At 43.7% G+C, this 16,752-nt stretch overlaps 1 protein-coding gene across 1 annotated transcript in view; it reads right to left on the reverse strand.

Annotated features, from left to right (window-relative positions):
* Positions 1–210: 210 nt before the first annotated feature.
* The window catches only part of LOC121624039 (RNA-binding Raly-like protein), a 48,732-nt gene continuing 32,190 nt past the window's right edge, over positions 211–16,752 (reverse strand). Inside the window, exons 2-7 of the mRNA XM_041961633.1 lie at positions 12,847–12,922; positions 11,649–11,696; positions 8,434–8,615; positions 3,235–3,348; positions 1,551–1,720; positions 211–243 (exon numbers count right to left, since the gene is read on the reverse strand). Of these exons, the coding sequence (XP_041817567.1) occupies positions 211–243; positions 1,551–1,720; positions 3,235–3,348; positions 8,434–8,615; positions 11,649–11,696; positions 12,847–12,922 (623 nt within the window). The remainder of the gene's footprint in view (positions 244–1,550; positions 1,721–3,234; positions 3,349–8,433; positions 8,616–11,648; positions 11,697–12,846; positions 12,923–16,752) is intronic.

Raw genomic sequence — 16,752 nt, forward strand, 5'->3', positions numbered from 1 at the left:
TCTTCCAAATGTCATAGAGCTTATGACTTGGGAGATGATTAACGAATGTTTAGAGATGCTCAAGAGACAGTTCAGTAGATACGGCTTTTAACGAGGACTGGATGTAAGGCCTTTAATGAGGACTGGCTGCAAGAGCCTGCAGGAACTTTAGCAGTCTTACAGAACAACCTCACAGTTGCCGTGATGCACGCTTGGAGCTCTTACCTGATCTCAGTTGTCAATATCCGATACATGGTTCTCTATCTGGAACGGAGAGAGAGAGAGAGGAAGTTATAATCACAGATACAGTGTACCGTTTTAAACTGAGCACACAGGTTGTATTTAATCTTTTCTAAAGGTCACTGCTGATATACGCTCAACAACAGCAGTCATGCCAACCTGCGGCGCAGTCTTTGTGGTACGTTATCACCATCTGTGATCAATGTGACCTTCAAGAAACAAATAAATCTCTTCCACTGTGTCTCTTTGAAAAATAATGTCTCCTATTAGCGAGGGCACTGGGCTTCCATCGAGGATAGCATGCCCATGCTCACCTGGTTAATATAGCATAATGGAAGAAGCATGGTTAAAAGCATGGCCGCGCTGCACACCTGAACCCCTGCGAAACCCAGGATGATTACTTTGAATTCAGTACTTGAACTTGAAAACCTGTGCGTGTGGTTGTTTGGTTTACTTTTGAGAAAACACGGGAAATAATATTCTAACTGCTGTATAATACTGAGCACTGCGGGTGTTTCAAAGCCCTCAGCTTGCGGGTCACTCTTATTAGGCTAAAACATTATTTCACAGTTAAGGACCTTTGAACGCAGCGGAAAGAAGACAGTAACAGATATTTTAGCTTAAATGCTTCAGTGCATTGAAAATAAATCAGATAGAAATGAAAAAAAAGCGCCAAAAGTGTGAAATCTGCTGCTTTTGTCCATTTTTAAAAACGTTTTCAGTGGAATATCTTTGAGTGTACACAGCTGGTCGGACAAAACAAGCAATTTGTAATGTCACCTTGGGCTCTTGGAAATTTGCAATGGGCATTTTTTTATTTTTGGGATGAAGTAATTACTCCAAAAAAGGATCAAAAGCGTTGAAACATTGAATAAAAAAGGGAGTTGAATCTTCGACAGAAAGGCTTCTGCTGGCTTTTCTACAGCGCTGCTACTTCTTCACCGACCTTGAGTGAGAAAAGCTCTTCGTACTGTTCATCCGCGACTTCACGGTCAGATCCACACCAGCCCATGCAGGTCCGGTCTTAAACGCTCTCAAATGTCTCTTGAGCCCTCTGCTTTAATTATGGGCTGTAAGTGTGTGAGCTTGTGCCTGTGTGTGGGCCCGTGAAGAGGCTGCTTCCACTGTTTGAGCCGGGGTCGACAGGGAAAAACTGTCAGTCCGGGTGCCCTCGCCATTCACTCATGTGAAGCCCCGCTCGCTCAGATCTGTGGCCATGAATAATTCTGGAAAATTAACTTTCAGAAGGCGAAGACTGTCTGCCCGCTTGATATCTCCCAAAGTGCCTCGCACTCTCCCTCCCTGTCAGCCCTGTCAACCGTCTCTCTTACCAGATGGTGGCTGCCCTCCTCGTCGTAGTCGTCCTCGCCTCCATCGGTCATCTCTCCCGCCTCCATGTCCAGCGCCCCCTCGCCGGCCTCCTCCCCGGAGTTTTCTGCCGTCTCTGACACAGACTCCTCATGCAGGGAGTCGCAGTTGTCCTCGTACTTTCTCTGAGCCTCTGAGTGAGAAAAGAGGGCGCAGAAAGTCAGTTGTTTTCTTTGGTGCCTTTTTCTGTCGCCCTCGCTCGCGATCCCGAGAGCCCGTGTCGGCTTGACACAAGTGGTTTGACCTCGACTAGCAACCAAGTGACGTGCAGCCTGTCAACACCAGACATATTCTAGACTACATTTTCAGTCGTCCATCTAACATAACAGACAGGCTACCATTTTAACCAATGCAGCTGTCTATACCAGCGGCCAAATGCTTGCAACCTGAGGCATCTATTTTTGGCTTTTCCATTTAACCCAAGAAAGATTGTATGAAGTGAGTGTAAAAGCTGACAGGACTGCTGCTGCTTTTGCTGTGTAAGGAAGGCGTTAGCGCTCAGTGCTAAGTGAGGCTAACGTTTCTGGAATTGCATTAAAATTTGGGGGGCCGACAAAGGAAAACGCGCTGCAACATCCCAAAACACTTCCGTTAGGAGAAAATTGGGATTTTCACAAAAAATAGAAAAACAGAAATGTGCCACAAATGAAAAGACGTGCAGCGGGAAGGCAAACCAAGTACATTAACAGCAAAACCCACCGCAAATACAGAAACGATACACAGTGTGAAAGGCAAAAACCCGGAAAACAAATGCGACTGGAAAATAAGCTGCATATCCAGTCAACACAACAGGAGTCCTCCAGGCCTCCAGGGGGAGCACTAAGTGGAACAGCTTGATTTTTGACCAGAGAATGAGAATCTTGAAGTTCGGTCTTAGTCTTTTTCTTCCTGTTTCTGAAATTTGCAGCACTTTCTGCCTCTCTGAAACATTTCAAAGATGTCACCATTTCTCTCTCAAAACCTGAAAACTGTTATTCTCACCTTCATTGTTTGCGGCCTGGACTGCTGTAACTCCCCGCTCTTTTGCATCTGCAAACCGTTTGCTCTTTCAAAGCCCAAGATGGTTTCATTTTTTAGCATAAATGGCCTTGTCAGCTGGCACTTTTAACAAATTGCCTTCACACTTTAAGTATTTCTCCATGCTACTAGCTATTAGCTGTTATAAACCATCTCTTTCCAACCAGGAAACCTTGGTTTTTTTTCGTTGTTAGGTCTGCCCTCTTCAAATAAATTTTCAAACAGTTTCCCTGGAGGACGGCCGAGACTTGGTGTGATTTATTTGGTGTTCGACTGTCATGGAGTTAAAAGACTCTCTTGTTGAGCGTTTGAATAAAGCGTAGCTAACGTGCCCGGTGAAGAAGTGTTACATGAACAACAACAGGGCGAAAAGTCTGAACGACCTTCACGGTGAGCTGCGCTGCGAGGCTGTCCTGCAGCGCGGGCGTCTGTAAAGACCTCTCATACAAACCGAGTCAGCGTGGCGTTGACACCTGTCTGCTGTTATGATGGAGAGCTCTTCTGCTCTTATCTCCCACTGTGTCACTAAGACTTATGGCCTGTGTGTGCTCTTAATTTCCCTCCCTCAGTGGTCGCCGTCCTTTTCCCTTTCCCTCCCGTCCAGATCTCCCTCTTCTGCCTGCTCCTCACCAGAATCGACTCTCTGCTGCTTCTCGATCTTCTCCAGGCGTCCCAGCAAAGAGTCGATCTTCATCTTGATCTGAGTCAGCTCCCGTTTGATAGTCTGGAGCTGGTCCGTCTTCACTGCTGAGGCACAGAAACACAGAAACGGAGACATTTATAGCCGAGCTGGGTTTAGTGTGTCCTCATTTCATTTGCACACTCGTTTTAACGATGCTGCTCCGTGCAGTTTATCACAGACTGCATGCTGTCAACTGTTAATACTCTTCGTTTTCAAGTTTTGGATATCACATCATCACTGAGTCACACTTTCCTGAGGGAAAAACATCTCAATCTGGCCAACTGCAAAGTTACCCAGCTAAAACTGTGGACCTGCTGCTTTCAATTTGAAGATTAGTGCACGGCTTACGCCCACCATGCTGTGCAGTGCTGCTCAAGTTTTGCTCAATAACGCCTATATCTGAACAAACTGTATGCCATCTTTCAGTTGGCATGAGATGATTATATAAAGCATAGAGACTGTTTACACTTAAGGAGAGTATCTGCTTGGTTGTGTGCATATTAGGTAGAAGCCTTGTATCTTAAAAAATTGTGAAGATGTTCAAGAAATGAAATCCCACATTTCATGATACTTACAGTCTCTTTTTTTCAGCTATAGCCTTTACATTCAGTAATTATGTCTCTATATAGTAGAACTGTACCGTACTGGATGCAAATTGCCTTCACGCACACACAAGGGGATCCACCCGAAATGATGCAGCATGCAATTTGAAATCTGGTCCCATTCATGTGAGCGTCACTGTTCGCTCTCCTACAGCCGATATTAGAGCTGTTAAAGAGCGATGAAGTTACTGCTAATGTACACTGATCAGTCAACAGGGGAAACACAGGGTGGCTTTTATTTTGACGCAGTCACAGGAAACAGGAATGCATTTGTGCATCTATGACGTTAATTAGTTTCTCTTCTAGAGACTGAAATCTTAAGGATTATAATTTAGGGAAAAAAAGTGTTTCACTTTCATTATTTTAATAAAACAGCACTGATTTTCAGCATGATTGGCAATGCATTTTTTAGTTTATTATTAAATTTGACGAATGCAAACTGTAAATTCTTATGAAGATTCCTGGAAGGGGACGACGCAGTTTGTTACTAATTACAGGGAAAATGTCGACAGTGTTCAACTGGTACAGTTATTGAAATAATGAAAGGTTAATCTAAGAGTCTTTATGCAGAGCACAGCAGGTCAGCAAAATCATTCTTCCCGCAAGCATAAAATCAAAAACACGGAAAATACGCTTTCCAAATCGAAACAAATATTGACTTACCAGTTTTGCTCCAGCCTATAAGATTATAGAAAGCTGCTTATAAACTCAACACAAATAGAACCTCTGTCTCAGACTTTGGTTTCTGAAGTGCCGAATCGCACAGTTCTTTCCAAGAAATGATTAAAACATGATGGGACCCCAAAAATAAAGCATTACCAAATTGTCTGAGCACCGAGAACACAACAGAAATCCAAACAGCGAATTCAAATGTGGCTCATGGAGTTTAGTCAAATGAGCAGACGACTGAATCGCACAGGAGCTCGTTCGCCATTGAAAAATGAAGGTTATTTTGCAGCCAAGGCGTGAATAACGAGCAGCGTGTATTGTAATCTGATTCCTAACAGTACTTTTGTCCATCAGGCCAGTCCATCCGCTGACCTGGATTAAAAAGCAAACTTGCGTCAATGTGTCTCAGTTGCATTTTTGCATGAGGAACAGGGGGCACAGTTTTCCCTCCCACAGCTTCTGTTTACTGCCTCATGAATAATTGCACTCCCTTCCTGCTCTGCTTTGGGTCTTACAATACATATCTGAGGTTTCGGGAAAATGAAGCGGAACCGCATCGTGTCAAAGTCACCCTTGGTATGTCATGCTCAAACAACATCTGCTGAAAATAAAGAAAAATATTCTTTACGTCACCATTAATTCAATCTGGCCCGTCTCACGGCTGCTCAAATGAGGGTGTGCTCCTTAGCAGCTTGAACTGAGCAGATTAAAGAATTTAGACCATAAAGTAATAAGATAATCTCGTTCCTTAACCCTCGGCAGCTGAAATGTGTCATCTTTTGAGAGGAAGGAAAAAAGAGACACCAGAAGTTGAGGAGAAAACATAAAATTCTCTTTGACACCTATCAGATTGTGTCAGGGCTGGAAAGAGGATGGATGAGCGCTCGGTAAACAAACCCACGAGTTCCTGTAAAGCCTCAGCCGGAAAATCAGAGGCAGGAGACACGCACAGAATCAAAACGTTGCTTGTCTCGTATCATGTCTGCACGCGGCTCTTTAAGTTGTATATTTACACCCACACCACATCACAATGCAGCGCGTCTGTGTGCCGTTACCTGCGTGTGAGCATGAGAATATGCATAAAACATAAGTGGTTGAAGAAAATGTCAGCGCACGATAAAAAATCCTCACATATTGAACTAGATTCACTAAAAGGACATTTTAATCTTTCACAAGAATTCATGCTGATAAACAGCAGATGCAGCTCGGGTTAGATCCATACTGCAATGCATCTTTAAATCGGAACGGGATGATTAATGTGTGCATGAGTAAGAGAGAGAAAAGGGGTTTATAACGCCACACTGGAGGCAAAGCATAGGTAAGAAGTGTGTGGAAATCACAAGAATGAGACTCATGCTGTTTTGTAAAGCAGCCATGAGCCCTAAAGCTCCTGCGAAGCAGAAAATCGACCTTTCTGGGGGGCAAAGAGGGGAGAAAACAGGGGATACACAATGATATCTTGATGCTGGAACACACCGGGGTGCCTCTATCTCCTTCTCAGTATCACCTGCTTCCATGCGTCCATGAGTGCGCGCACACATATACGCTCACTTCCTTATTAACATTATCTGAGCTTGTTCTGGGCAGCTTTGACGATAAGAAAGTGCGGAACGGTTTCTAATTTATCGGCGCCTCCAGGCCTTTCTTCCGCTTCGTGTTATCAGTCACATAAAGCCGCAGAGAGAAAACATACACATCCTAATCCAACATCGTTTTCATCCGCAGAGCACCTTTAAATAGCTCGGGTTAAAGGAAAAGCGTGGAGAAAAAAAAAGCCATTGTAATTTAATTAGGAAAGATTTAAGGAATGAGTAATGGATCTAATTTTAGGACCTCATGATGAACCGCAACAATTTTATCTTGGGGATAGTGAGGATCTCTTGAGTCACTGGTCTATGAAGATTAAACTGGACAAAGAGTTTTGGGGCTGATGCAATTCAGACTCTAAACAGTTGTTGAAAAGTTACCAGATTGGACATGTGGACGTTAGGGGGATTCTGTGAGTCAGATTCTTAAGACATGAAAGGAGAGAAAGAGCCATTTTTCTTACTTTTCATGCACTGACATTAGCCTACTAATGCACGATGCAACTAGACACCTGTGTGTCTGTTTTATATCAATGTTTGGATACATCTTAAAACACCTTAACAAGCAGCAGCCTGAATAAGAGCGAGTAGAGGGGTTTGTTACATGACTCAGGATGGCATCCTGACCCTCATCTGAAAGCACAATGCCTCATGAGTCTATCACCATTCTGACATTACCACAATAAAACATGCAGATTTTGTGTGAGTGAGTGCAAAACAGAACAAAAGGTGTGAGGAAACCTGAATTTTTACCATTTTTGTGAGTGAGAAATGAGAGAAAATTCACATTTGAGCTGCTGAAACCAGTGAATTTCATGAAAGCATATTTGATTAACTCCATTGATCAGCTGATCGATTATTCTGCAAATTCTTCAGAGATGCTTAAAGGGTTAATTACGTCACTTTTCATGTATTAGTTATGTCGACTAAGACAACGAAAGGGACCATTAGCAGAGAAGTACGACAGAATGAGCTACCACTCAAACGACACATCCCGACATCCACCCATCAATCAATCTTCAACCTTTAGCAGCCCAGAGCTAAGATTTATTAGTTAGCTCGCTGGCGGCCGTATGGTACGTTGGTGCATCTTCGCCTCCTCAAACCTCGTTCCGTGGGATAGATGAAGGACATGCCTGCGTGATGACGCTGTTGAAGGAGGCGACTAGTCCTCTACGATTGAATGGAGTCCCGCATCCATGTTCTTTATGACACGCTCACTTCTCAACGTTCAAATTTGACCGGTGACTTTATGAAATAGACGCAACTTAAAGTGTCTTTCATCATTCACCATCTTTCCTTGATAGAGAAAACAGGCAAAAACACTGAGCATCAAAGAGGGTTCGATGCAGAAAACACATCTATCCATCCACATGATCCATGCATGTGACGGCTGTTTGTGCCCCCCCAAGTGCATTATTGCTTGTGCAGCCCAAGTGGTTCAAACTGTGCACACTAACCCATCCTGCTGCTTGGACGGGCTAACCTTATTTTGCTGTCCAATCTATCTCGGCCAAAGTCAATACAAACAGTGATTTTTCACAGCACTGGCAGGGGCAAATTAGTCTCCCAAACATACAGCCGCACTGCTTAGACGGGGGGGGGAATCATTGACTCTGTCCAAAAAGAGGATGGGAGATGGGCTTTTTTTTTCTTCCTATAATACCAACTGCAACTGGGTCCTCCTGACAGACCTTACCAAGCTGCTCGCACTGATAACACTGGCCTAGACAGGCAACAATGAAACAAACACTGAAGCCAATTACACAGGCTACGGATGGAGACTTGTGTTTAGGAAAACACAGCTGACCACAGCTCCACGGAGATGGCCCCAATCGCACATTAATTACATTTAGGACGTTATAATGCATCACCAGTTAATCAGAGGACCAAATGAGATCCAGATGGATCCTGGATGACAGCAATAGCACTGTTTGCTGAATGGGTCCTGCTCGCAAAGCTCGGATTATATTCGTGTTTGCGATTTAGCGTTTTGCTCTACATTGCAGTGTGGCTTGTTCTGAGCTGCTGGAGTGAATTAAATAGCTTTTTATAGTGGCGTGGCGTAAGTAGCAGAGCTGAATCATGCCGCCGCTTTTTCTCTCAGAGCTGGTTTTTCAGATTTGCATTAAGCACTTGGGTTTTTTTTTTTTTTTTTTTTTTTGGAAAAGGACATTGCATTAGCTTAATTAGGCAGTGTTCTTTTGAAAAAAAAAAAATCAAAATTAAATGGAGCAAAATCTGACTGGCGCAGTGTAAACACAAGTAAAAAGCACCTGACTGTACGTACGTTTCAGCCCGGAGGAGGAGGAGGATGTGGGAGGTCTGGAGGATGAAGAGGAGGAAGAGGAGGATGTTTTGATCGGGAAGGAGGTCTTCCCGCGGCGGGAGGAAGGAGCGAGCACCCTGGAGCGTTTGAGGGGGATCACGGCTCGGGGTGGGGGGGCCACTCTGCCGTGGTAGTCGAAGAGCCTGGAGAAAGGAAAAGACAGTATTACCCTTCACTCCTCACACTTTCTCTATAAGTGTCTCATATTAGAGGCCCTATAGCATTCAGAAAGTGTCCATCTACTGGAGCTAAAAGGTTTTTCCATTTATTTCAGCATCGCCTCTTTCTACAGTCTATTATCTGCTCCCTGTATTGTATTTCCAGACAGATTTTCTATGGATTCCTCTTCTTTGTCTCAAACGGCACACAAAAAACAAAAAGACACACAACAATATCCCTCTTTTCGTACAACTCCGGAGGCCGTCACATGCGCGCAAACAACCGCTTCACGTATCGTTGAAAAAGCGACGCGGATGAAAAGAAGAGGGTGCTGAATGTCAAACCGAGGTGTCGGCGTCGACACGGGCCGTGACAGACGTCTGCCATCACGGCCCTCAACAGGTTTGACATTTAGAAAATGTCTCGGCAGATAAGCACTCTGATCACCGGCGGATAAATGAGAGCGAAAACAAGTGCTCCCTTCATCCATTTTGACAAGTTGACTATTTGAAGGTGCAGATGTGGGAAGGTTACAGAATTACATCCGGCAAGGGAAACTTTAAATGAGGAAGAGAATCTGGAGGGAAGTCCTATTGGCCGCTCCCCTGAACCAATCCAATCATAGCTTAGCAACTGTAACTAGGCACGCCAGGCCTGTCAAGCTTTGGATTTCTCCTCGTTACTACCTGTATTGCTGTGGTATGAGCGATTATCAGTATCTAAATTTGTTGTATGTTATTCCAAAATCTACAACAGAGGAGGTGTAAAAAATGGATTAAACTCCAATCTCCAGCATGCCTGGATCACTCACTGCCTGCAGTAGCATCCCATAGTAAGTGGTGTTTGCTATGTTCAAGGCTAAAGAGCATATGATACCTTGTGGACCAAGAGAACTCATGATTAAGAGATACGGTTTCTGTGAGCGCTCGCAGCAGTCCAGACATCTCTCAAGAGAGGCATATATACGTATAAATAAATCAAATGTCAACGAATACAGTGGAATCGTTATTTAAAACACTTAGATTATGCAATATGGACGTCATGTTAATTTTAATCAATAGCCATTAGATAGAGTACTTTATTGATCCCCTAAAGGAAACCACCGTGTTGCAGCAACAATTCACATATCACAAAACACACATATCTTCAGTAGGTAAGGAAAACACTATTTAAAAAAAATATACAAATGTGCATAGAAATGACTGTACTAGATAAAATAGAATAGAATAGAATTAACATGACAGCAAAAACTGTAAGAATAAGATGCATTACTGCTAAAATTAGGCAGATAAAAAACATTTAACTGTAAAATAATCTGACTGAAATGTTAATTCCCAAATCACAAGTGTATACAAAGAAATGCGTTAACAATGGAAGAAATGGAACAAGAAACAGATATAGAGCTAGCTGGTGCAGTTCCTGACAGCCTCGTCTTCCTCACACAGTGCGGCCACACTTGTGCCACAGCCAGTCTCCGTCTGCGGCCTCGCTGAGGTCGACGCAGACGAGCTGAAACCAGAGCTGACAGAGCTGCCTCTGACCCTGCTGGTGTCACATTTCTGCACACTGCACAGTGGCCGCTGCCTCCAACATGAGGATTTCCCTCTTTCGCCTCTTCTTCTTCGTTTCCTGCTTGTCTTTCCTCTTTTAGCCCTATCTCTCCTTTCTTCTGGTGTCGCAGGAGGACTTGATGAGGTGTCTAGGGATGGAGCTGCAGTGGAGGAGGTGGGCACTGTAGCTGCTGCAGCCCAGACGGACACTTCATCCAGGGGAGTGGAGGAAGGAGACACTGCAGGTGGAGGCATCGGCACTTGGCGCAGTTAAAAAACTGCGAACCATATATTGAAGAAGGCTCACAGCACACATCATAATGATTATGATTAGCAAAATCTTACCCGTGTCACGTCAACAGCCTCTCTGGGCGACCGGATTCTTCCTGAATCCACAGATGATGCTGCTTGGCGGGCCCTAACCTCCTCGGGGGCATGCTGTGACACTGAGGAGAACTGTCTTCTCCCAGTCACCATGTCTCCTCTCACCACTGCGGCGCGAGTGGTCAGATCGGCAAATGCAGCCTTCAGTATCTTAAATATGCTGATGTCCAGGGGTTGGAGGGTTGTGGGTCGTGTGCGGGGGAAGCAGTGCAATTTCAATTTGTTTGGCTCTGCACACAACGATGGCTTGGCGCTTGCAGCTGGTCTCATGTTGTTCCATTATAATGACCGGAGGTCTTTCTGCGGGGGCGTGTTTAACAAAATGGTCCAGCCATTTTAAGAGCAGCTCTGTGGTCATGTATCCTTTGGCAGTATGTTGACGCAGGCTGTCTGTTGGGCCGTCCAGAGCGTACGCCACACTGGGGAGGCAGCGAGGGTGAACTGATGCAGCAGTGCGCGTTTGGTGGTCTGGGGAGGGTGAACGTGCCTCCTTCCTGTCTGGCACAGAACCTCTTTCTGGTGCGCAGCTGGCGAGCCCGGGTGGCGACCTTTGAAGCGGGTGCGCCAGCTGAGGCTGCTGTCAAGCTTCACCAGGCTGTTGCTGCTACATCTTTTAATTATTTCCAATGTCAGACATTTGATTACAGTTCATGTAAGAGGGAATCCACGGTCTGCCATTCATAATATACAGGCCACTAAAACATCGTCCTCTTCCAGGGTGACGGACCTGCTTGGATGGAGACCTTCTGCTATCTGGTGACTCTTCAATTTCTTGTTAGCAAGTTAACATGAGCTTAATTAGCTGGCTAGCTCGCGGCAATGATAAAATCTGATCAGCCAGTTGCCTTTTTTGCTTTTTTCTACCATCAAAAATTGGGGACCTGTTGTTTAAATTAGGAATTTTAGTGGTACAATTATTTAATGTTGTTCACTGCGACTTTTATCATTTTAAGTATGTGCCATGAGAGAACGGAAAGCTTGACAGGTGCAGCAGCAGTAACGCAGGTGGATGGGGCTTAATGAACGGTGAATGCTCTCCCCGCTGAATCCCAAATTTGATAACACAATGTAAACGATACATACCTGCTGTAGAAATCATCCCTGTAGTACTCGTAATCAAACTCATAACCACTACAAGAGAGACAAACAGAGAGACGGCGGGGGGAGGAGGGCACGGAGAGGCAGGGGGAAAGAGATAAAGAGAGGGAAGGGTTGTATTTAGAGGAGCCATTTTGGATCTGTCAAAAGTAAGCAGATCAAACTCAAGCTGTTTTGATTCAAATGGACACGCTCTAGTTTATGCCTAAAGCTTACTGCAGGTTAAGCAGCAAGCCTGAGCCACGCTGGCGTGCAAAGACCACAGATCAACAAAGGGGAAAAAAAAGAGAAAGTTTCGGAGGGGAAATACAGTTGGAGAATGAAAGCAAAAATCTTTTTTTAGACCCTGGAGAAGAAAACCAATGTTAACTTCACACTCAGGATGGCGACTAATTTAGAATTCAGAAAGAGAAATAAAATAAAGAGAACAGGAGCGAAGAAGGTGCAGCTTTAAAATGTTGTTATTCTCACAGGAATTTTAATTAGGATTAATGTGCTACTATTCCAGTTTACAGTAGTGTGGTGTCGGTGTTTGCCTCTTTCTGTTCCTGCTCCGTGATTACCATATTACACCCTGGCTGTTTTCAGCTGCAGCTATAAAATGCAAATGAGGCTTTATAATAACACAATGCACAAACTAATAAATTAGTAAAATAAGACGTGCAATGCACCAAAGCAATTCAGGAAGGAGTAAATTAGTGGGAATATTAGCTTTGCTAATGGACAAAACATCAGAGTACACAAGGAAAGTGTCCCAGTGAATAGAAAAAACATGTCTGCCCCTCTGTCACAGTAGACTGCAGTAAACAAGCCCCGCTTTGATCTGTTTGTGACCAGGAGATGTGTGCGGGGCACAAAATCAGGGTCATGCTTAATGAAGGTTATACAACAGCCTCTCCTTTGAGCTTTACAGGCCTGTGCTGAACAAACTCCAGTCAAGGCTGGGGACTGTGGAGAGCATTAAAAACTCAATTAGAAATTCAAGGTTCAAAAGCAAAAAAAAAAAAAAAAAAAAAAAACAAACAAACAAAAAAAGAGCATAATAGGAATCCTCATATTCCAAATATTACTCCACATTTACATCAGCGGGAGCAGCAGGAAGTGAAAGACGGTTAATACTTGTGGTGAAGAGCTGCGCCTTTGCATGTGAAGGAGCATGTCATGTGAGGAGGGCAGATCTTACCTGTAAACAGCTGAGAGCGGCCGTTTGGAGCCAGCTTTAGGCCTGTAGGGTTTGGGCTCGCCGGCCATGTTTATGTCTGCAAAAAACACACATAGACGAATTGTTTGTCAGCCATTCTTCTGCCTTTACACAAGTCGTGCATAAATAAAGATTTAGCAGTAACGCTTCAGCATTCATGAGCAGTAACAATTAAAAGTTTATTCATGTATTTGTGAAAACTCCTGTGAAGCATCTTTAATGCCTTTATTATTATATACGTATTTTTTAAAGATTATGGAAGCAAAGAAAGGCCGTAATCATTTGACCTTTATACAGTCATCTGTAATCACACACCATTATATACAATTACAGCTCTGTTCTACTTCATCATGTTTTTGATCATGATATCATGATTTACACACCAGCTTCGGATAACTCAGAGGGAAAGTGTTGGCATAAATGATTATTAATGAATTAATGATGATGCGTTTGGTCGTGTGTGTGTCTGCAGCTAATCTCTCGTTCTACTGGACCCATCAGCCTAATATTTTTAGCGCAAATTTATGACTGTATGTACATTTCTAGCCTCTCCTGTTTGCAGTGATTCACAGTTGTTGAAAAAGCTGCTTTATTGACTCCTCACTCCTCTGTAGGGGCCACAAGTGATCAACAGCCGCTGACGTACGTTGCGTTCACGTTTGTGTCGGCGGATTCTTTTGTTGTTTACATCGCTGGTGTTTTGGCGCCTGCATATCGTCTCCCCTTTGTTCCAGACGCACAGCCTGCCCTGCACTCTCTGCTCCACCTAGTTGAGATCTGCACTCTACTGAATGCACTGTTCTAGTTACCAATTAAAGAAATGCCCTGATGTCTGCTTACAACATTATAATGTGCTATAAACTAATAAATGTTGATATACTGCTAATTATTGCTTAACACGGGGGTAATATTGCTCTTTATTAATTCATGACTATTCTGGATATTCTCTGAACATTACCCTGCAGTATGATGGTATGATTGGTATTATAGGATTTATAGGATCAGTGTTTTCTAGGTGGCAGTGTAACCTAATTTAAAAATGGAGAACTGTGTCAGTGAAAGTGAAACGACTTCCTTTCTTCAATAATCCTCACACAGAGTGAAGGTTCATGATGGTGCTTACTTATAGCTTACGTTCATTACATCCATTTTGCAGCTGTATGTTGTTTTGTTTGTCGCTGTATTCTTTGTGTCGTGTGGTTCGTTCATGCGCTGCTGCTGTGGCACGAGGATTAAATAAATCTACGTGCCCGTCTGTCTGCGATGTATCTGCACACAGCTCAAAGCGGCGCCTGAGCACATAGGAGCACAAAAATACTACTTCATAATAAAGAGTGTAAAATATCAATTCAGGCTCTCTGGAAGCTCTGCACTGTTTTCAACTGAAAGTTTTCGTGCAACATTTAAATAAGAACACAAAGCTGCAGCGCTGTGGGACTCATTCGCTAATGTCAAGGTGTGTTGTGAGAGCCAAATTTCCAAGGCGAGGCCGGAGATCTTGCCACAGTGCACTGGAAAGAAGACAAAATGTAATTCTTCTTCGAGGCTGGAGAGAATCCATGAAAACATAAAAACAATGGAAAAGAATAAGCATATAAATAAAAACTCCTCCAAAAGCTGTATGTTAGGGGAGCTTTGATTTATAGCCGGCTGTTTGTCCTTTATGTAAAAAACGGCACCATCAGGTGTACAGTTTTGTGACCGAGCCAGTTAGTGATGCAGAATTTTTCAAATTGCTGTCCGTGCATTGCCAAGGGAGCTGCAGGGTCCGCGTATTTTGTGCACAGTCTGAGTGGCTTCTGGGAGATGAGCCAGTAGGTCAAAATAAGCACCCGGTCCAAAGTGAAACGCTAAAAATGCAGAAAGGAAGCTACACCCATGAAGTTAGGGAATAGTACACATGAGTAACAGCTTTACAGTATTAAAAGTAGCCTCCTTATCTGAGATCAGGTAGGAGCTGTACAAACATTGTTCTCAAATAAGATGAATAAACGACACAGAGGATCCTGAAGAATTTGGACCACTTGAGGCAGAAAGTGGAAAAAAAATGTAAATCCTTTCTGCATGTTCTGACTAAAGGCAGCAGAATCTCATATTTTCTATACCTCCTTTGATATCACACAACCATTCGCAACCATCTGCGTGCTTAAAAGCGGCGAGGTACTCAGACTATTTCAGAACTGGCAATATAAAAGTTTAAGACCTAAAGCAACATACCAATCAACAAGGTGCCCTTGAGAGACTAAAGCCCGTCTGTGTTGTGGACTCACTCTGGATAACTGCCTCATAGGTGCACACAGTAGATCTCTTAAATCAGGCATCTCAAACCGGTTCCATAAAGGGCCGCGTGGCTGCAGGTTTTCATTCCAACCCAGGAGGAGCACATCAGGCCAACCAATCAACATCAAGGGATCACTTAGTTGTCAGCTGAAGACTGAGCTCAGCTGATTAATTGATTCCAGCCTGGTGTGTTCCTCCTTGGTTGGAATGAAAACTTGCAGCCACGCGGCCCTTTATGGAACCGGTTTGAGATGCCTGTCTTAAATGCACTTGTTTCTTGCATGGGGCCATGTTCTCACTATCATTTTGCCCCCTCCAGCGATACAAATTTGCTTAAATAATTTATGAGTCTGATCCTCCCGCCCCCCCCCAAACACCATACAAGTGGAAGCGCCCAAATCCCTCGAAGTGGAATTGCACTGGGGTGAAAATAAGCTTCTGGCAAACTCTTGCCTTCTTCTCCCAGTGGCTGCTCTCAAGAGAAATAGGATTAAACTCTGGTCTGTTTGTACACTACCCACTTAGACATGCTAAACGCAGAATTTTTACGCAGAGCTGCATGACCAAATGAATGAACAGCAGCAGGTGATTTGAGGGGGGGATTGCCATCCATTGCTCCTACTTAGCATAATGGCCCAAATGCATCCCCCTTGTTTAACCTGCCATCCCTCCTCTGCATCCCCTAGTAGCAGAGCGAGTGCAGGGGCAGAGGGGTTGTTTAGTTGATTATGGTAGTCTAGTCTGTCTGACTCATGACCCTGTTTGTGCAGGTTAGAATCTATGACCCCGACCACGTCTCTGAAATATCAGCAGTCTGATTGTGCTGTGTATTGATAAATGGCGCTGTCCCTGGTGCTGAAGTAGCAGAAGGATTTGCAATGGCGCCTTTTTCTCTGAATACGGCCTTTCTGTGAGTTTCATCTAGGATATTCTCTATAATATTTTCTCACCTATATGCCATGTCCGCACTCAGTTCTGTACTATATTGTAGACTCTATACTATAAAGAGTAGCGTCACCTTCATGATGAAACGTCAACGTGCCTATTTGCACTAAACATTTACAAAGAATTTTGATTCCTGTTTGGTTTTCTGCATCTTGTCTGCTGCTTATTAATTAATCTGTCAACTGCTTCCCCAATAACCAGTTAATGTTTAAGTCTGTTTCATGTCAGAACATCGCGACAAATGCCCAACGCTGCTCTCCTGACAACAATGTGACATCTTCAACAGTCAAGAATCCAAAGATATTCAATTTACAGTGAGGTGAAACAGAGAAGAGCAGCAAGTCGTCACATGTCATGTTGAAACCAGCAAACGTTTGGCATTTTTGCTTGACAAATGACTAAAATGAACAGTGTGTTATGTTATGTTTGCCAAAGATATTAACTGACCAAAAATGTTAGCATTCATTTCTTCAGCAGTAATTTGAAGGAGAATTTGATGATCGAACATGTTTTTCTAAAGACAGAAGTACACAGAAATAATGAGCAGCTACCAGTAGCTTTGGTACAAATGCACTTTTTGCAACCTCCCACTAAGGGTTGAACACTACTTTCAATTGGCTTCCATGAGCAGGTGTGGACTGTGCAGCAAACTGGCATGTTCTC

Source organism: Chelmon rostratus, chromosome 20 (assembly GCF_017976325.1).
Source record: "Chelmon rostratus isolate fCheRos1 chromosome 20, fCheRos1.pri, whole genome shotgun sequence".
In the NCBI taxonomy this organism is placed as follows: domain Eukaryota; kingdom Metazoa; phylum Chordata; class Actinopteri; order Chaetodontiformes; family Chaetodontidae; genus Chelmon; species Chelmon rostratus.